The sequence below is a fragment of the Emys orbicularis genome, chromosome 13 (genome assembly GCF_028017835.1).
Source record: "Emys orbicularis isolate rEmyOrb1 chromosome 13, rEmyOrb1.hap1, whole genome shotgun sequence".
In the NCBI taxonomy this organism is placed as follows: Eukaryota; Metazoa; Chordata; order Testudines; family Emydidae; genus Emys; species Emys orbicularis.
Genome location: NC_088695.1, coordinates 3,232,632 through 3,254,200, shown reverse-complemented (window position 1 = coordinate 3,254,200; position 21,569 = coordinate 3,232,632). Strand labels below are relative to the sequence as shown.

The window sequence follows — 21,569 nt, the reverse complement described above, 5'->3', positions numbered from 1 at the left end:
TCCCCCATTTATTAAATGTAGATAGTAATGTTTGCTCTGTCCATTTAGGCTTTGATTTTCAGAGGCGCCATAGGGCTGGTCTACACTAACCCCCCCACTTCGGACTAAGGTACGCAAATTCAGCTACGTTAATAACGTAGCTGAATTCGAAGTACCTTAGTCCGAAGTTACCGCACTCCAGACGCGGCAGGAAGGCTCCCCCGTCGATGCTGCGTACTCCGCTCGCCGAGCTGGAGTACCAGCGTCGAAGGCGAGCACTTCCGGGATCGATCCGGGGCACTTCCGGGATCGATCCGGGATCGATTTATCGCGTCTTAACCAGACGCGATAAATCGAACTCAGAAAATCGATTGCTTACATCCGGACCCGGATGTAAGTGAAGACGTACCCTAAAAGAGTTGAATTTCACTGGGATTTGAACACGTGACCCCTTAAGGGCCTTGGAATCTAAGACTCTGATTGTAAATGTTTTGCATTCCACCTATTCAAACAGAGGTCACCAATCCAGCCGGTTAAATGAGCACAGCTTCCTTCTGGCAAATCCATATATAGTCAGTGGTGCAGATGTCAGACTGGATCTGATTCTTCTGTATTGCAGCACAGCTGTTCTCTTCAGCAGGACCGGATACCGTGAATCTAAGGAGTGAAGGAGAGTCACTGTCAGTGGGTTCAGAGGTGGAGAAGAGCAGCTTTTCTCCTTCCTTCCTGGATGATGGGGTTCCAGCCATCATCTCTCGTCTTTCCCTAGATAGGCTAATATGTAAAGCAAGTTGGTATGTTTTGGAGAGATGTACATGGTACAGAGACTTGCAGCGAAGCATTTAATGAGGGTGCTCCTTCAGAGAGGCCAACCTTTAGAACCCTGCAAAGCTTCCGCTTTTCAAACTTACATGAAAAGTTGAGTCAATTTCAAATTTCAGTTAAAAAATGGGGAAGTTTTGATGAAATTTGTGTGACATTTTTCTAGGATTGGTTTTTTGACCAACTATTGAGGTAGTTGGAACTTTCTCAGTTTTGAAACTCATCAGATTTTGAATTTTGAAATCTCAAATGTTGATAAAAAACAAGAAAAGACTTTAAAAATGGTTTTCCCTGTTTTGTAACCAGTTCCATAGGCACCGACTCCGTGGGTGCTCCAGGACTGGAGCACCTAAGGAAAAAAATAGTGGGTGCTCAGCACCCACCAGTCACCCACCAATCAGCTGTTCAGCGCCAGGTGGGAGACGCTGAGGGGAGGGGGTGGAGCACGGGCGGGAAGAGGTGGCAAGAGGGTGGAGCCATAGAGTGGGGGCAGGGCCTCGGGGCATAGGCGCTGACTCCGTGGGTGCTCCGGGGCTGGAGCACCCACAGAAGAAAATTGGTGGGTGCTCAGCACCCACCGGCGGCTCCCTGTGGCCCCTCCCCCCCACTCCAGCTCACCTCCGCCTCCTCCGCAAGCACGCCGCCACGTCCTGCTTCTCCCCTCTCCCTCCCAGTGCTTGCGCCGCGAAACAGCTGATTCATGGGGCAGGGAGGGAGGGGGGAGGAGAGGGAACGGGGCGCGCTGGGGGAAGAGGCGGGGTCGGGGCGGGGATTTGGGGAAGGGATCCAATAGGGTCAGGGAGGGGGCAGAGTTAAGTTGGGGACTTTGAGGATGGGGTTGGAATGGGGCGGGGATGGGGTGGAGTCTGGGCGGGGCCAGGGGGCGCAAAAAGGGGCGGGGGGCACGAGCGTCCACCGGCGCCGGAGAAAGTTGGCGCTTGTGGAGCAAGGGTGGAACACCCACCCAGAAAGAAGAAAGTCGGCACCTGTGACCAAGTCTGCCAAGGACTGATGAGCCTACGGCTGCCAACCCGCCAGGTGCAGCAGCACTGGAGCCAGCAAACAGAGCTGTAAACAGGGGAGTTTCTGGGGGAGTTTGCAAGGGGAGTTTCTGGGGGAGACTAAGAGAGGCAGGAAGAGGAATAGACAGGCTAGTGAAGGGAGGGGGTGGTGGTGTGCCAGTGTTCTGGTGTGTGTGTGTGTGTGTGTGTTTTCTCTTTCTCTGTGGGTGGTGGTGGTTTGGTTTGTCTTTCCCAGACTAACAGGTTTTAGGTGGGAAGGCTATGACCGATACAGAGGCAGCAGTGGAAGACACAATGAGGATGACTGGATGTGGAAGCTGCGGCATGTACATGATCCTGGAGGGGGTATCTGAAAAGAGTTTCGTCTGCATGAAGTGCCGCCTGATAGAGCTGATGGAAGAAAAGATCTGAGGATTGGAAATGCAGGTGGAAACTCTGGTTGAGTTTAGAAGGGGGTTCGAGCAGATGATGGAGCAAAGACATGAGGAGGCTGAAGGAAAAAGCAGATGGAGACAGGCCCACAGAATTCTGAGGGGAGACTGCTGGGTGAGGAAAGGACAGTGGAAGCATGTGACTAAGAGAACCAGGCAGAGGAAGAGACGGGCTAGTGAAGGAGAAATAGAGCTCAGGAACAAGTTTGCGGAGTTGGAAAATGAAGAAGGGGCACAGCAGGTGGTCGCTGAAGGTGAGACGGCAAGGAAGAAGAGAAGAGCAGTTAGTCCTATAGGAAGAGGGGAAGAGTCAATGGAGATAACAACACCAAATATGAGCCCCAGGAGGATACGGGATGGGTTGCGGAGGATTACAAGGGACAATAGAAATCGAGAGGACTTGCACCCAGAGGGAGCAGGGGATAGACCGGAGAATCGCACCGTCACCAGGAAAAGGCAGGTCTACGTGATTAGGGACTCCTTACTGAGAAGAATAGACAGGCCTGTAACTAGAGCTGATCCGGAGAACAGAAGGGTGTGCTGTCTGCCGGGTGCTAAGATACAGGATGTGGACCTGAGGCTGAAAAGGATCCTAACGGGAGCGGGAAAGAATCCGCTGATTGTCCTTCATGTGGGAACAAATGATACAGCTAGATGCTCGCTGGAACATATCAAGGGAGACTATGCCAGGCTGGGGAAGACGCTTAAGGAAATCGAGGCTCAGGTGATCTTCAGTGGGATTCTGCCTGTTCCTAGAGAAAGGCAACAAAGGTGTGACAAGATTATGGCGATCAACAGATGGCTCAGGCAGTGGTGCTATAAGGAGGGCTTTGGGATGTATGGCCACTGGGAAGCATTCATGGACAGAGGACTGTTCTCTCGGGATGGACTTCACCTGAGTAAGGAGGGAAATAGACTTCTAGGATGGAGGCTGGTGCAACTGATGAAGAGAGCTCTAAACTAGAAATTTGGGGGAGATGGTTGGGAGATGTCCAGGTAATCTCCACGCCGGAATTTAACATTGAGAAGGAAGAAAACAAAGTAAGAAAGGATACAGCCATGGGTATGAGAATGGACGTAAGGAGGAAGGGTTGTGTAGATACCAGTCTAATAGGTGACACTGGCGGTAGAATGTCTGTGCCTAATCGGGTAAAGAATGTCAGTGAAGCCAAACAGCAAAAATTAAGATGTTTGTACACCAATGCGAGGAGCCTAGGTAACAAAATGGAGGACCTAGAGCTACTGGTGCAGGAAGTGAAACCAGATACTATAGGGATAACAGAAACATGGTGGAATAGTGGTCATGACTGGAGTACAGGTATTGAAGGCTATGTGCTGTTTAGGAAAGACAGAAATAAAGGCAAAGGTGGTGGAGTAGCATTGTATATCAATGATGAGGTAGACTGTAAAGAAATAAGAAGGGATGGAATGGATAAGACAGAGTCTGTCTGGGCAAAAATCACATTGGGGAAGAAAGCTACTAGAGCCTCCCCTGGGATAGTGCTTGGGGTGTGCTACAGACCGCCGGGATCCGATTTGGATATGGATAGAGACCTCTTTGATCTTTTTAATGAAGTAAACACTAATGGGAATTGTGTGATCATGGGAGACTTTAACTTCCCAGATATAGACAGGATGACAAGTGCTAGTAATAATAATAGGGCTCAGATTTTCCTGGATGCGATAGCTGATGGATTCCTTCACTAAGCAGTTGCTGAACCAACAAGAGGGGATGCCATTTTAGATTTGGTTTTGGTGAGTAGTGAGGACCTCATAGAAGAAATGGTTGTAGGGAACAACCTTGGTTCAAGCGATCATGAGCTAATTCAGTTCAAACTAGATGGAAGGATAAACAAAATTAGATCTGGGACTAGGGTTTTTTATTTTAAAAGGGCTAACTTTAAAGAATTAAGGAAATTAGTTAGGGAAGTGGATTGGACTGAAGAACTTGTGGATCTAAAGGCGGAGGAGGCCTGGAATTACTTCAAGTCAAAGTTGCAGAAACTATCAGAAGCCTGCATCCCAAGAAAGGGGAAAAAATTCATAGGCAGGAGTTGTAGACCAAGCTGGATGAGCAACCATCTCAGAGAGGTGATTAAGAAAAAGCAGAAAGCCTACAAGGAGTCGAAGATGGGAGGGATTAGCAAGGAAAGCTACCGTATTGAGGTCAGAACATGCAGGGATAAAGTGAGAAAGGCCAAAAGCCATGTAGAGTTGGACCTTGCAAAGGGAATTAAAACCAATACTAAAAGGTTCTATAGCCATATAAATAAGAAGAAAACAAAGAGAGAAGAAGTGGGACCACTAAACACTAAGGATGGAGTGGACGTTAAGGATAATCTAGGCATGGCCCAATATCTAAACAAATACTTTGCCTCAGTCTTTAATGAGGCTAATGAGGAGCTTATGGATAATGGTAGGATGACAAATGGGAATGAGGATATGGAGGTAGATATTACCGCATCCGAGGTAGAAGCCAAACTCGAACAGCTTAATGGGACTAAATCGGGGGGCCCAGATAATCTTCATCCAAGAATATTAAAGGAACTGGCACATGAAATTGCAAGCCCATTAGCAAGAATTTTTAATGAATCAGTAAACTCAGGGGTTGTGCCGTACGACTGGAGAATTGCTAACATAGTTCCTATTTTTAAGAAAGGGGAAAAAAGTGATCCGAGTAACTACAGGCCTGTTAGTTTGACATCTGTAGTATGCAAGGCCTTGGAAAAAAATTTGAAGGAGAAAGTAGTTAAGGACATTGAGGTCAACGGTAATTGGGACAAAATACAATATGGTTTTACAAAAGATAGATTGTGCCAAACCAACCTGATCTCCTTCTTTGAGAAGGTAACAGATTTTTTAGACAAAGGAAATGCAGTGGATCTAATTTACCTCGATTTCAGTAAGGCATTTGATACGGTTCCACATGGGGGATTATTAGCTAAATTGGAAAAGACGGGGATCAATATGAAAATTGCAAGGTGGATAAGGAACTGGTTAAAGGGGAAACTACAACGGGTCATACTAAAAGGTGAACTGTCAGGCTGGAAGGAGGTTACTAATGGAGTTCCTCAGGGATCGGTTTTGGGACCAATCTTATTTAATCTTTTTATTACTAACCTTGGCACAAAAAGTGGGAATGTGCTAATAAAGTTTGCGGATGACACAAAGCTGGGAGGTATTGCTAATACAGAGAAGGACCGGGATATCATACAGGAAGATCTGGATGACCTTGTAAACTGGAGTAATAGTAATAGTATGAAATTTAATAGTGAAAAGTGCAAGGTCATGCATTTAGGGATTAATAACAAGAATTTTGGTTATAAATTGGGAACACATCAGTTGGAAGTAACAGAGGAGGAGAAGGACCTTGGAGTATTGGTTGATCACAGGATGACTATGAGCCGCCAATGTGATATGGCCGTTAAAAAAAGCTAATGCGGTCTTGGGATTCATCAGGCGGGGTATTTCCAGTAAAGATAAGCAGGTGTTAGTTCTGTTATACAAGGCACTGGTGAGACCTCATCTGGAATACTGTGTGCGGTTCTGGTCTCCCATGTTTAAGAAAGATGAATTCAAACTGGAACAGGTTCAGAGAAGGGCTCCTAGGATGATCCGAGGAATGGAAAACCTGTCTTATGAAAGGAGACTGAAAGAGCTTGGCTTGTTCAGCCGAACCAAAAGAAGGCTGAGGGGAGATATGATTGTTCTTTATAAATATATCAGAGGGATAAATATCAGGGAGGGAGAGGAATTATTCAAGCTTAGTACCAATGTGGACACAAGAACAAATGGATATAAACTGGACACTAGGAAGTTTAGACTTGAAATTAGACGAAGGTTTCTAACCATCAGAGGAGTGAAGTTCTGGAACAGCCTTCCAAGGGGAGCAGTGGGGTCAAAAGCCATATCTGGCTTCAAGACTAAGCTTGATAAGTTTATGGAGGGGATGGTATGATGGGATAGCCTAATTTTGGCAATTAATTTGATCTTTGATTATTAGCAGGTAAATATGCCCAATGGTCTGTGATGGGATGTTAGATGGGGTGGGATCTGAGTTACTACAGAGAATTCTTTCCTGGGTGCTGGCTGGTGAGTCTTGCCCACATGCTCAGGGTTTAACTGATCACCATATTTGGGATCGGGAAGGAATTTTCCTCCAGGGCAGATTGGCAGAGGCCCTAGAGGTTTTTCGCTTTCCTCTGCAATGTGGAGCACGGGTCACTTGCTGGAGGATTCTCTGCACCTGAGGTCTTTAAACCAGTTTTTGAGGACTTCAATAACTCAGGCATAGGTTAGGGATTTGTTACAGGAGTGGGTGGGTGAGATTCTGTGGCCTGCGTTGTGCAGGAGGTCAGACTAGATGATCATAATGGTCCCTTCTGACCTTAAAGTCTATGAATCTATGAATTGCCCTGGAGTCTCCAGGAATTAAAGATCAATCTTTAATTAAAGATGATGTCATGTGATGAGACCTCCAGGAATTCAGCCAACCAAAGTTGGCAACCCTAGATGAGCCCATGCAAACAGTGATTCGTTTATGTATTTGCTTAGCTTTCCTCCCTCGGGTACTGCCATTCACTCCAATGAGACTTAAAGTCAAACCCACGTGTGTTTGCAAGATTGACCTTTATACTGTAAAATTAATGGATGAAATCCTTCAAGCGTAGTTTTGCCATTGACTTTAATGGGGATTTCACCCTATATACTTATTGCAGACTGATGTCAAATACTAATCAGGAAACACTCACAGCGTTTGATTTAATGGGGAACCATCCACCCAGGTCCACTTCCTCCCTGGGGATGTGATGTTGAGTCCAATCCACACCGGAATTTGATTTCCTGTAAGATTCTGTGTGAACTCCTGTGACATGGACACGGTGTCAGAGAGAACAGAACATGGTAGAATTCTCTGGCTCCTTTGCTCACAATGCAAATGAGACCTGATCTCTAGTTTGGCTTTTGATCATTAATATCGGTGATAAATCAGGACTAGCTGAAACACCAATTGAAAGTACTGTAAACATAACTAATTTACACTACTAATTAATAACTGAGTCAGTCCTGTTCCCCTCCACCAAGATTTTGATTAATTTTGTTGAAAATTTTCAGTGAACTTCAGTGAATATTCTCAATTTTTTGGAAGGAAATTTTTTTACCATTTTTTTTTGTGCTGGCTTTTTTTTTAACACAGCTCTAATGAATAGTTAGTAACATTTCAGCTCTGGGCAAACTCTCAGCTGTTATCCAGCTACTGCACCTCTTTCCATATAGGGCATGATTCTGTACTTTGTGAACAAACCCTGTGCAACGTTGCTATACAGCTGTTACCCAGCTGCCCCACCCCAGAAGTAGCTGCATCCCAGTGATAGCTGAACAATCCCTGTCTCTAGTTTGTACTTCATCATTTTAAGACCGTAAAATGCTTTGGGATCTACTATTAATGTATTTATTTCAATATATTTAGGCTTGGAAAGCTTAGATTTTATTGGTAAATGTCGACTTCACTGTAGACACACAAACTGATGAAAAAATATTTCCATTGATGATGATAAAAATTTACAGAGAGGCAAAGTAAGAAAAATACTGGTTGAGACGTTAGAATTTGATTTAAGGATTCTTACTTTGTATATTTTGATGGTTACAAAACTTTACCTTTTTGAATCTCAACATCTACTGTCATTAAATAATTATGGTCTGACCTCCCAGCCCAGTGTCTGTCCCCGCCCCATGATTTCCCACAACTGTGGAAATGTAAAGCAATAAGAATGGATAAAAAATACTTATAACCCATAATTTTGCACCACTGAAAATTTAAATTGATAAAAAAAAATTAAAAAGTATTAAAAATAAATGGAGAATATCTGTCAAAATTCTGAAAAAAGATGAACATCTCATTTCACTGCAAAATTTTCCAGTGAAAAATAGAAAAATTGTGAATTAAAATTTTACTTTCAAAAGTTTGTTGACAGAAGCTTCTTGACCTGCTCTCATTAACAAGGACACAACTATGGTGAAATTTAGCACGTTCTTTACCAGCTCCTCCCGGTTCTGGATCACTAGCAGGTGAGATCCCCTCCGTGAGCAGTCATCACGGCCCCTGCTCCAGTACTGATTCTCTTCAGACAGCCAGTAGCACTTGTCCCTGTGCGGCACCCAGTGCCTGGGGCAGAGTTTGCACCCGGAGCCCTCTGGAGGGGGGAAATGGAACCGTTATCAATAACGGGTCTGATCATTCTACCAGCTCTGACCAGCTTCCCCCGCAGAGCCGCACGGAGCTTCCCACTCAGTGTTTTAGTGAGACAACGTGCAGCGCCTTGGCAGAGCTGTGGGGAGCGTGGCAACATCATAACATCATTGGGTGCTCTGTGTCAGTGCTGACCCCAATACCTCCATGTGATGCCAGGGGCGCTGTACTGCAGGTTAGTGGAGCGGGGGGCTCAGGACGGGGCACTCTCTCTTCACAGCCATTACTGGCTCAATAGGGGGCGCTCTCACCTTGCAGCGCCCAGCACAACGGGGCCCTGATCTCAGCTGGGGCACGGACTGTCTCTCAGTGTGTGTCTGTGCAGTGCCCGGCACAACGGGGCCCTAATCTCAGCTGGGGCACGGACTGTCTCTCAGTGTGTGTCTGTGCAGCGCCCGGCACAATGGGGCCCTGATCTCAGCTGGGGCAGGGACTGTCTCTCGCTGTGTGTCTGTGCAGCGCCCGGCACAACAGGGCCCTGATCTCAGCTGGGGCAGGGACTGTCTCTCGCTGTGTGTCTGGGCAGCGCCCGGCACAACGGGGCCTGATCTCAGCTGGGGCAGGGACTGTCTCTCACTGTGTGTCTGTGCAGCGCCCGGCACAACGGGGCCCTGATCTCAGCTGGGGCAGCGACTGTCTCTCACTGTGTGTCTGTGTGTCTGCCCGCCCCAACTCACCTCCACCTCCACTTTCTCCCTGAGCGTGCTGTCCTCGCTTCTCCTCCCAGCGCTTGCTGCTGCGAAACAGCTGTTTTGCGGCGTAACAAGCTGTGGGAGGGAGGGAGGAGGAGCAGGATAGAGGTGCACTCAGGGGAAGAGGCAGGGCCTGGGCAGGGATTTGGGGAAGGAGTCCAATAGGGGCAGGGAGGGGGCGGAGTTAGGGCGGGGACTTTGCGGAAGGGGTTGGAATGGGGGTGGAGTTGGGGTGGGGCCGGGGGCAGGGGGCACAAGCATCCACCAGCGCCAGGAGAAGTTGGCGCCTATGACCCCAGTGATGGATTTAGAGTTAGTGGGGCCCTGTGCTCACTGGCTGTGCCCGGGGCAGAGGGTGGCTCAGAGACACACGAGCTGGGGTTACCTGCTGGGCCGGGCTGGGCCGGGTGGCACAGCTGGGATCGGAAACTGTCCAGGCAGGCGCTGCATTCTCTGCTCCCAGATCCATCGCTCCCAGGGGGTGTCGGGGTCTGTCCCTTCTTGGACACCAAGTGGGAAACTGCAAAGCATTGTTGGAGGGAGTGAGAGCGACCGGTCAAAGTTACGGGGGGTTCCTGTCGGGATCCAGGAACAACGCCCACTGCTAAAGACCTCCCCCGGCCTAAGGGGAGGATCCACAAGGTCCAGGATCTCAATTGATTACGGGGGACAACCAAAGATATAACAGGGACAGGAGTGAGGTCACAGGGCTAAACGAAGGGAACCTGATGGGGACACAGAGCAGAGGACCCTGGACAGCGCCCACTGCTCCTCGCAGGTGTCAAGGGAGCCAGCAGATGCCGCCCAGAGGAACTCTGCCCGGATGCATGAGTGGAAGGAGGATCGGAAATAGGCTCCACAATCACAGGAAACCCCTCAGCCAACCTCCACTCTCTGGTCATGTAGGTGGCCATTTTAGCCAGGGCTAAGAGGAGGTTGAGGAGGAGGTCCCACGACTTTGTGGGGCCACGGATAGGGAGTGCGTAGATACGGAGGTGAGGGGAAAAGCGAAGCCAAAAATGCAACAGGATATCTAAGAGGAGCCGGAATAGGGGCTGCAACCTGGCGCGTTCCAGATACACGTGCGCCAGAGTCTCCCTCACCTCGCAAAAGGGGCAGGTGTCCGGGACGGGGGTGAACCGCACAAAGAACACACCTGTGCTCACGGCTCCATGAAGGAGCCACCAACTGACATCCCTGGCGGGCCTTGGGACAAGGGTGATGTATAGGCTGGCCCACCGGGGCTCCTCACCCTCCAGAGGTGGACGCCGTCGCAGGCGGGGAGACCCCCTGGGAGGCTGGACACCAGGGAAGCAGCAGGACCCTTCTTAGGTCAGGTGGATTTGCTGGGGTGGGGACGGCGATGACAGGCCTCAGTCTCGCTAGGGGATGGGCGGTGTCTTGTCACTGGCTCTGGAGCAGTGGGGAGACGCGGCCGGGCAGGCGCTGCCGCTGGAACGGCCCCGCACCGGCGCCGAGCAAGAGCTCACAGAGTCTCCATGGTGGGGCAGTCCTGAGGGGACGGAATGTCGGGGGCTGGCTCCGGCGGGAAAAGCCGGTTCTGGCCGGTTTGAGCCAGGGGAATCCAGTGTCTCAACTGTAAACAAGTCAGCTTACAAAGATGGAGTCCGAGGGTCACAGTTCATATACTCCATGTTGGATTAAAACCAGTGATTCACATAACATTACCTCATAAATACATAATTAAAACAGCTAATTGAACACATTAAACAGTACCAACATTTCTTACTTATTTATACCTAACACACCTATCCCCCATATACACCCCTCGATCCAGCCATCAATCCCCATCCATCCCCCGTCTCTCTGTAGCCACCCATCCTCACACAGCCATCCTCACACACACCCAGCCCCTCTCTCCAGCTGAGCTGCGTTGGGCACACCCCAGAAGGGGGAGGGTACCGGTGGCTTTAAGCTGCCTTTGTGTCCCCCTGATCCTGGGGCTAGTGATTTAGGCTGGGATTCTCAAAGCCACCTAGGGGGGTTGGACACCCCATTATTAACAATGGGAACGGGGTGTCCAAATCCCCTAAGCAGTTTGAAAATCCCAGCCCTACCATGTAGCCTATGCACGCCCTTGGACTCTGTACCCAGGGTCCAGCCCTGCAGGGGCAGCTCCAGCAGGAAGGTATCATCCCCTTTACCAGCTTCTTGGGGTCCCGGATCACCAGCAGCTGGGAGCCCCTCGCTGAGCAGTCTGCGGGGCTCTCGCTCCACATTTCACCTCCTCTGGAGACCCAGTAGCACTTGTCCCCACGTAGCCACCAGTCGGTGGGGCAGAGTTTGCACCCAGAGCCCTCTACAGAAAGGCAGGCGTCATTAATGCTCTGAGCAATCTGGGCCTCATTCCCGGCTACTCCCATCCTGTGACTGGGACAGGAACGGGGTTAAAAGTCCCCTTTGTGCTCCCTAAAATCTGGGGCTGGGCTGGCCCAGCCTGTCTCCTGGTGTCAGTTACAGCAGCCTCGGGGCTGCTCTGCCTTATCCATTGCTCCTATATAGGCCTTGAGAAGCAGAGAACACCCATAGCGCACTGCACTCTAGCCACACTACCAATCTGACCCCCATTTTGGGGGTTGAGAACAGGGTGGGTGAGGGCCCTTACCCCAGCTCCACACCAGCCGGAGAGGGCCCCTCAGGACAGGGGAGATTCTCAGGGGCCTTTACACTGCCAGAATGGCCTAGAAAGGTCTTGGAGTAACTGGGAGGAAGGGGTGGTGTTAAGCTGGGAACAGGAGGGGAGTCTGGGACCCAGGGATCATGGGGAATGGGAGGGGACATGGGACCCAGATGCCAGGGAACGGGAGGGGGTGGGAACAAAAGACAATCTCACTAATAAGATGTGAACCCCACACACACACACACTGAAAAACAATTGGACAGCTTTGTATTACATTGTTATTAAAATCATCATGGCTGGATATTACCCTGAACAGCCACTAGATGGCACTGCCCTGTGGACAGTCCAAGTTGAGGCAGGTACATTCATAGCCTGGCACCGAGCGGGGTTGGTGGCTAGATCGGTGCAGCCAGCAGGGGGCAGCGTGTCCCTGCCCTGCAGGATCCCCATGGCCGGGGATGGCAGCTGGGTTCCCACTGGCAGTGCCCGGGGCGGAGGGCGGCTCAGAGACACACGAGCTGGGGTTACCTGCTGGGCCGGGCGGGGCCGGGTGGCACAACTGGGATCGGAAACGCTCCAGGCGGGCGCTGCATTCTGCCGTGCAGGTGTCTGCGCTCCCAGGGGGTGTCGCTGTAGCTCTGCTCCCGGCTCCTTCGCTCCCAGGGGCTGCCAGGGTCTGTCCCTTCTCAGACACCAAGTGGGATACCACAAAGCGGTGTCGGTGGGAGTGAGGGTGCCCGGTCAATGTTGTGGGAGTTGCTGGTGAAACCACCAGCCCAGAGCCCTGAGGAGACACAGGGCCTGCCCCAAAGCCTGTTCTGCCCCATCGCCACTGACTCCAATGGACTTCGGAGCAGCTCCAAAGGGCCCTGGTCTAAAAAAGTGTCTGGATTGAAAATCAGTGGGAGCTGGGTGCCTAAATCCCTTGGGCCTCTTTGCAAACCCAGCCCGTGTTTGCATCTGTATAAGTTTCCCAGTCCCCATCACCGGTGTATCAGAGCACCTCACAGTCTGTACTGGATTTATCTTCTCAACCCCCCTGTGAGGCAGGACACAGGGCTGTTATCCCCATTGTACATGTGGGGAAACTGAGGCACAGAGCTCCTCAAGGTGGTGAGGTTCCGGGGTGGGGAGAAGCCACCTGAGCCGCCCCTCTGAGGCTGCAGGTTCAATGTGCTCCAGTGAGAGGAGGGGCCGGGAGCCGCATGGGCGGAGGTGTGAGATCGCACAGGAAGCTGAGATGCTGGACTGCAGCCACGTGGGCGTCAGGTTGGCGGTCACAGCGTCCGGTGTCAGGGGCTCTCTGCTGCTGTGGAAGTTGGCTCAGTAAAAACAGGGGTCCCAGACAGCCTCCCATCCGACGCAGCCACCCTGAGGGGCACAGCCTGTCTGTTGTGGAGTTTATCTGGCCCTGTCACTTGCTGTCTCTGTCCCTCACCCATATTCCCTGTGACACAGGGGAAGCTCATGGGGACAGATTATTAAAGGGGTTTAGGCCCCTAAAGCTGCAGATAGGCCCTGAGTGGGGTTTTCAGAAGCACCTAGGCCCAGATCCTCAACAGGATTTAGATTCCTAACTCCCTTGGTGTTGGGCACCTAAATACATTTGAGAACCTAGGTCCTAGATGCCTAATTCCCATTGATTTCAATAAGCATTAGGTGCCGAAAAACAACCCGCTAGGTGCCTAGCTGCATTGTTAGGTGCCTAAACCCCTGTGGAATTTCAGCCTTAAGGGACCAGCCCAGGATCACATAGGAATCTGTGCAAGACCCAGGAACTGGTCCCAGAGCTCCTGAGTCCCAGATTAGCACCTAACCCCCTGAGGCAGCCTTCCCCTCCGAGAACCTGTGAGCTCCCACCCAGTCCCACCATCCCGCTGCGAACAGCCAGCTCTGTCTGACATGTCAGCATGGCCATGGGAACAAGGTATTCAGGGGGAAAATCCCCAGCCATATTTCTCCATTTATCAACCAGCTACATTTTTCTAATATTACATTCTGATGACATTTGCACTGAAATAGCCAACGTTGATGAAAAGTTACGGGGGGACGGGGACGCTAGGATAATTTCTCCCTGCCCCAGATTTTCTAGCAAGTGGCAATGTTTCAGTTTTTGAAATTTCAACAATGGCTCTGAAACCCCCAGCCCCTGGTACTGGTCAGTCCAGTGCCCAGCATGATTAATGGAAAGGCAGAGTGAGTTAATGGGTAGGAAATCGGGATTCAAATCTTAGCTGTACCACAGATCTGCTGTACGATCTTGGCCAAGTAATTTCACCTCTTTTGCTTTAACTGTTGTGCCTATTTAGATTGTGAGCTCTGGGTGTGTGTGTGGGGGGGGGGAGACTGTCTCTCCCTGTGTGTCTGTGCAGCGCCCGGCACAACGGGGCCCTGATCTCAGCTGGGGCAGGGTCTGTCTCTCGCTGTGTGTCTGTGCAGAGCTGCGGTGGAAGACTAAAGTTAGGATTTTTAGACTACTTTAGTAACCTGCCCCCTGAGCCGTACACCCCTTGGTGGGGAGGAGAAATCCGGGGAGCAGCAGCAGCCTGAGCCCTGCATGACGAGGACGCCTGCCAGCAGTGATCATCAGCCCCTCTGCAAGTCCAGAGCCATCTCTGAACGGGAGGATCCGGTGTGGAGCTGTGAGTCACCATCCTTCCGTTAGCTAGTCATGGAGATGGTTCGGGACACCCCCCCCCCCCCCCCCGAGAACTGGGCCCTCAAGCCAGCGGGTCGGGGTTTGGGGATTTTATAACCTGCTGCCTATTAAACCCGTGGTGGGACTGACGGCCTCATCCCACGTGTGAGTCCTTTGGGCTGCACTGAGCCCAGTCAGCCAAGTTGCTAACTGAGGCACAGATTATATCATGGTCACAGGTCATCAAGGGCCCCTACAAGTATGTGTGCCAACGGGACACTAATTTGACCTTTGCTAGATCAGGTCACGTGACTGGGGAAATTCATGGGTATTATCAGCGTGGGCACCGGTGACCCTTGGAATAGTGTTTTACCCTTTTTGTTATATGTATCTCCTGTTTAATATAATTACTGTGTGGAATATATTGTATGTGTTTGTGCTATTTCTTGGGAGTCTCCAACTAACTGGCAAGTAAGTGGGGGTTACCCTGTGGTTAGAATTTTCCTCCCAAGCTGCCCTGGTGACCATGCCTGGCAGAAGCGAGGGGGGTTGGAGGCATACACCAAATAAATTCATATGGGAAGAAAATAAAAATGTTATACACTGGGGAGCGGAAAGCGGGATCCAGAAGAACCCAGGCCCGTTCCTCAAAACCTGTCAGGGGACTGGTGCTAAAGAAGGTAACCGGGGGGATTGGAGTGCTACCTATATAGCAAAATCCTAATTTTCCTTTTTAAAAAACACATTTGGACGAGAAATTCTCAATCAGTGCTAGTATTAGAGTTGGCTGAAATTTTTTTCTAATTTTAAAATGTCAATGTAATTTTGAAATTTGAAACAAAAAAAGAGGAAAAATATTGGTGAAACTTTCACATAATTCTCCCCACTACCTCCCATTTTTCAACCAACTTGTGGAGCTTTTTAAATTTTGAACTTTCAAAATTTAGGGGGTCTTTTGAATTTTGAAAAGAGGGTGACAAGTTTTTATTTTCTTTTTTAAATCTATCAGTAAAATGTTCCCCTTATCTTTAACCAGTTCTAGTGTATGCCTGGATCTATCTAGTTATCCATCCATCCCGATGCACACCCAGCTATCTAATTTTCTCTCTATGTTACAGTCAATCTCTTTGGAACATCAAAGAAATCTACCAGCTAGTGGGAGGGGCTCCACAATGGAATTCTGGAGGGACGGGACAATCCATGCTATACACGGATGGACTTGCACAAATAAACCCAGCGCTGCCAGCTGCTTACCCCAAATCCCCAGCGCTATCACTGCAATCACCAGGACAATATTCCCAATCCATCCGACCCACAGCGCTGTCCGATGCCACCGGGGACTCTGGGGACCTGTAAGAGCCAACGTCTGGTGAACAACAATCAGAACCTGGTGTATGAAATACTGTTTCAAAGAAAAACACAGCCCTGATCTTACAGTGTGGGTAGAATCCTATGCCTGTATGGAGTTCATTACAGGATTGGGGCCTATACGCTCACCTGTTCATCTTGTTTTCCTTTGTAGGCCAGTCTGGGATGACTGGAGAACTGCCTGACATTTTATGTAAAGTCAATGGGGTGAAATTTTGGCCATTTTCTTGAAAATGGGAATTTTTATGAAAATATAGATATTTTCTCGATATTTTAAATTTCCTGCATTTTTAAATGAAAACTCCCCCCCCTCCTTTTTTTTTATTGCTCACCATATTTGTTTGTTGTTTTTCAGGTTCTTTTTCTGTTTGATTGCATTATTCTTAATTATTGTCTATTGTGTTCGTTATGTATTTGCATACCTTGGCTGTAACATGCACACCAACGGAAAGTCCGGGGTTAAATAATGTCACAAATTGGCAAGGTAGCAGCTGCATGGACCAGCTTAAACAAGATTTGGTCATTGCAAATCTACATTTGTAAAGACCAAACTATGAATGTTCAACTCAAATGTTATTTCCACCCTAATGTATAGATGTGAAAGCTGGAAATCCACCAAAGGCGTAGACAGATGTCTAAATACCTTGGACATAAAATGCCTTAGAAAATTACTAGACATTAAATGGAATGAATTAATAACAAATGCCAAGATTCGTCAGAGTCCAACATCACCTGCTCTCTAAAGTTATCCAGGACAGAAGTTGGAAAGATCTGGGATGCGTTTTCTTTGGCCACTGATGGAAGACAGGATATTGGGCTAGATGGACCATTGGTCTGACCCAGTATGGCCGTTCTTATGTTAAGAATGAAATGGAGCATTGGCCATTGGGCAGCTGGAAGAACATGCAAAAGGGGCCTAGCAAAGAATCCCTCCATCGAGCAGTCCCCAGAGAGAGAGAGAACTTACAGAACATAACAACACAGAAGACAGGAAAAGAGCGTCCCAGGTTAGCCAGGAGTGGTGGAGCCTGGGTCGTCCCCTGAGCAACCTACAATGGCCTGGGCAAGATTCAGCATCACTATTATTATTTTGCTTTCCCAGATTTGATTTTCTCAAAGGTTCCCATTTGCAACATTTTTGGCTGGAAACTTTTTCCCATTTGTAAACATCTTTGGTTCGGTGCTTTCTCTTTCCATTTTCAAGGTTTAATTACTATGTTGCATGGCCGAGCTTGATTGGTCAGCTGAGTCACATGACATTATTGCTTCAGACTGAACATCTTTCAATCTTGAAGACATAGAATCACAGACCTGTAGGGCTGGAAGGGACCTCAAGAGGTCATGTAGCCCCCCTCCCCCCTCCCTCACCCCGCACTGAGCCAGGACCGTATTTACCCCTAGACCATCCTTGACTGGTGTTTGTTTAACCTATTCTTAAAAACCTCCAATGCCCGAGTTTCCACAACCTCCCTAGCTAACCTGGTTCAGTGCTTAACTACCCTTAGAGTTAGAACGTTTTTCCTAAAATCTAACCTAAATCTCCCCTGCTGCAAAGTAAGCTGATTACTGTTTATTGTACCTTCAGTGGCCATGGAGAGCAACTGATCAACACCCTCTTTAGAACAACCTTTTTCATACTGGAAGACTGGTCTCATGTCCCCCCTCAGCCGTCTCTCCTCTAGACTAAACATGTCCAGTTCTTTCAACCTCTCCTCATCCATCATGTTTTCTAAACCTCGTCTAAACATTTCTCTGTCTTGAAATCAAAACATTTCAAAATGATGATGTTCGAAAACAAAAAAAAAATGGTGATTAAAAAGATTCCATGGAAAATGTCCAAGAACAAGAATACCAGCCCTTGTCACAAACCGATTGAACTAACCACAGTTTAACTACGAGCTACTCAGAGATTCCCAGGCCGGAAGGGACCATTCTGTCCTCCTGTATTACACACACCAGAGAGCGTCCTCAGAATAATTCGGAGAGTAGATCTTATAGAAAAACACCCAGGGTTGATTTAAAACTTGTCAGTGATGGTGAATCCACCACGACCCTTGGTAAATTGTTCCAATGATTAATTCCTCTCCCTGTTAAAAATTTACACTTTATTTCCAGTCTGAATTTGTCTAGTTTCAACTTCCAGCCATTGGATTGTGTTGGAACCTTTCTCTGCTAGATTGAAGAGCTTGTTATTCAATATTTCTTCCTCATGTATATACTTATAGACTGTCAAGTCACCCCTTAACCCTCTCTTTGTTAAATAGATTGAGCTCCTTGAGTCTAACACTACAAGACAGGTTTTCTGATCCTTTAATCATTCTCATGGCTCTTCTCTGACCCCTCTCCAATTTAGCAACATCCTTCCTGAATTGTGGGCACTGGAACTGGACACGTGATTCCAGCAGCGGTCGCAGCAGGGCCAAATTCAGAGCTAAAATAACCTCTCGGCTCCTACTCGAGATCCCCGTTTATGCATCCCAGGGTCGCATTAGCCCTTTAGGCCACAGCGTCACACTAGGAGCTCATGTACAGCTGATTATCCCCCATGACCCCCGAATCTCTTTCAGAGTCCCTGCTCCCCAAGACAGAGTGCCCCCTCCCCCACATCCTGTAAGTGTGGCCTGCATGCTTTGTTCCTGTTGGACTCAGTCATGTCAATTAGGGCCCATTTCAGCAAAACATCCTTATCCAGCAAAGAACTTGGATGTGGGTTTAACTTTAACAGTGTGCACCAGTCCCATTGACCGTAATGGGGCTTAAGGAAGTGGTTAAAGAGAGGCACGTGCGTTAAGTTCTTTGCTGAATTCTAATCAAAGCCAGCGTCTGTAGGTGAAAATCTCTGGCCTGGGTTGTGCGGGAGGTCAGACTTGACGATCAGAACGACACTTACAGACATGTAACGTGTATGAATCACAGACACCTAGCAAGAGACATGCCCTGCCCTGAAGAAACTGGGTGCACGGGATGAAATTCACCCCTGTGTAGAGAACCAGCACAAAGGCTAGACACCTCTCTAGTCCTATTTTGCAGGTTACAAGTAGGGCACTGGCCTTTGCGCTGGGCCCTCTGCAGACATGTGCATTTCCCCCACCGAGGTTGGGAGGCAGGGAGAGGAAACAATAGCTTAAATATAGCTGCTGTGAAGTCAGAGATGCCCAGAGTGAGGTTAGAACCGTAGACTTGAAGGGTTTCTTAAAAAGCGAGTTAATGCCGCGCATTGCAGAGATTCTGTGCAGCAGGGGAAGTGCAACACTGGGGCTTGTGATTCTGGGCTTCTCCAAAACAGCCCCAGGTGTCAATTAGGGCAGCCCTGGGGTTGCTCTAATTTATGGACAGTCCGGGGCAACTCGGATTATCTGGAGCAGCAGAAATTCTCCTTACTGCTCCCTCACCCACCCCTGCTGGAAACCGTTCTCTGCTAGGTTTTTTTTTTTTGGGGGGGGGGGGGGGAGGGATGAGGGGAAGCAGTGTAGCTTATGGCCGCCCTATGCTGTACCTGCACTGGGTGAAATTCTCCTCTGATCACTTGCAGCAAAATCCTACCCCCGTGTGCTGCCGGTGTGGAGTACAGGGGCCGAGGCAGGCTGGGTGCTGAGCTGTGTACTGACAACTGGCTCCAGCTGGGGGGGGCTGAGCCCTTGATCTAAATAAGGACCCACCATGTCCAGATTCCCAGTGCAGGGGCTTACCCCGGACGCCAGCCGTCCCCGCCCAGCCAGCGCTCCTCAGCTCTCTAGTAGCAGCTCCGTGGACCGTTACAGAGGACGCCCGGCGGCAGCATTACAGTTGCACGTACCGGCTTTCCCCGGAAGGACGTGTCAATTACAGTAGCACCCTGAGATGCTGGGTGAGATCAGGGCCCTGTTGGGCTGGGGGCTGCAGGAGCATGTAGCCAGAGACAGCTCCCGCTGTCTCAATAGCACTAGAGTTAATGTAGTGCCTAGACCTCATCCCCACTCCAGGGACATGTCAGCAGTTCACATTATTCTTGCCAATGTCCTAGTAGCCCGAGTCCATCATGCAACCATCTAGAACGCCACAAGCCCCCAGCTAGAACTTGGTGGGTTGTAATTGGAGAAGTACCATCTAATGCACCATCCAGACTGGTGAGTGGGTGCATGGACTTCCCCTTTCCACCCCAGGCTTCTGCACCGAGAGCCCTGCACACAGAAGTGAGCTGCTACAGAGAGCTGATCAAATGTGTTGCAGCCACCTCCCCAAAAGCCAGAGGGTTTCCCCTGGCACAGACCTGCTCTGAGGCAGCCATTGAAAGCAAGGGGCTCCCCAGCAAAATCCATCTTTGGGTTTACAACGACACCCCCCCCCCCACCCCTCTGGGGAAATAAAAGGCACTTACTGTGGGGCTGAGCTGAAAGGGGCGCCCTGGAGACAGGAAACCCAGAGTCGAGGTTCAGATCGGCATAGACTATCTCCACAGCCATGATGTGAGCAGCTGATAAGAGCACCTGGCAGGGCAGCCTGCCGCTGGGTATATGAATGTAATTGATCTCAATCCAACATCAGGAAGTGCCGCCTCTGAGAGCTGAATTCCACTCCTCTCACATGTGACTGTGAGGGTCCTGTCACAGCCAGGGCTGACTAGGTCCTGCAGCCTTAAACCAATGCAACTGGCCTTGAAATGTGGAGACTGGGGCAGTGTTGGGGCCAGGGACTTCAGATGCACCGTAGCGTTCAGGTACCTATTGTAGGGTATAGGCACAGGGGCTAAACTATTGGGCTGGGAATTAAAATTCCTGGCTTTGTTCTAATCTCAGTTCTGACCTGCTGTGTGAATTTGCACAGGTCACTTCTTTCCCCTGTACTTCAGTTTCCCCACCTGTTTCGTATATATTTCAATTGTGAACCCTTTGCCACATGGACTCCCTGTGTGTCTGTGCAGCACCCGGGGCCCTGATCTCAGCTGGGGATCAACTCCCATTGAAACCAGGTGCCTAAATACCTCTGAAGGTCTGTCTCTAAGTGACTTTCCAAGGTTACACACCAAGTTAGCGGCAGAACTTCGTAACCAGATCTCCTGGGTCCCATTTCAGTGAATTAACCAGGAGACATCTTCAGTTCTCTTTTTAACACCACGTGAGGACATTGGTTCAGCCTGGGAATGATTTACCCAGTGCCGCTGGTGTGCCTGGCATTGTGCTGGTGAAAGGTTTTCTGTGATGTAGCATTCGAACGGATCAATATCACTAACATGGTTCACAGAGTTGGGCAGAGGGTCTAAGGGAAGAACAAACTAGCCAGACTGGTTATTGACTGAAGTCTTGGGTGATCTATTTTGCAAATGTGGTTTGAGCACACATCGGAAAATATTACTGTCATACCACAACCGGCCAGCCGAGAAAGGTGTTGTGTGACAGTGGTTAACAAGTATTAACAGGTCTCTCAGGCCGGATCCCCACCTGCTGTGAATTCTCCCCCCCCCCCCCCCCGCCCTCCTAGCTCTATTGGAATCAATAGTGCCAGAGAGCCCCTGCCAGTTCAAAGTAGATTTTTTGTTCCAATGTGCAATGTAATGCACATTGGGGAAAATAATCCCAACTACACAGACACAATGATGGGGTCTAAATTGGCTGTTACTACCCAAGAAAGAGATTTTGGAATCACTGTGGAGTGTTCTCTGAAAACCCCCAGGGGTTGTAGGGACCTGCCGGCCACTTCCAGGTGCGGCGCAGGACCAGGGCAGGCAGGGAGCCTGCCTTAGCCCTGCTGTG

General features: G+C 49.4%; 1 protein-coding gene across 1 annotated transcript; it reads right to left on the bottom strand.

Annotated features, from left to right (window-relative positions):
• Positions 1 to 512: 512 nt before the first annotated feature.
• LOC135888376 (killer cell lectin-like receptor subfamily B member 1B allele C) lies at positions 513 to 20,282 on the bottom strand. Its single transcript, XM_065416181.1, has 6 exons — positions 20,198 to 20,282; positions 15,729 to 15,822; positions 12,363 to 12,541; positions 11,359 to 11,513; positions 7,006 to 7,118; positions 513 to 636 (listed from the first exon to the last, which is right to left on the bottom strand). The coding sequence occupies exons 1-6, from the start codon at positions 20,280 to 20,282 to the stop codon at positions 513 to 515; spliced, it is 750 nt and encodes a 249-aa protein (XP_065272253.1).
• Positions 20,283 to 21,569: the final 1,287 nt, after the last annotated feature.

Bases quoted from the DNA above. Each gene is read 5' to 3' on its own strand.
- LOC135888376 (XM_065416181.1), bottom strand. From the start codon at position 20,282: ATGGCTGTGGAGATAGTCTATGCCGATCTGAACCTCGACTCTGGGTTT. The intron at 11,514-12,362 runs GTAACCCCAGCT...GCCTTTCTGTAG, and splicing joins GGCCCCGCCCGGCCCAGCAG to AGGGCTCTGGGTGCAAACTC. The intron at 7,119-11,358 runs GTAAAGGGGATG...TCCATGTCACAG, and splicing joins TCCGGGACCCCAAGAAGCTG to GAGTTCACACAGAATCTTAC.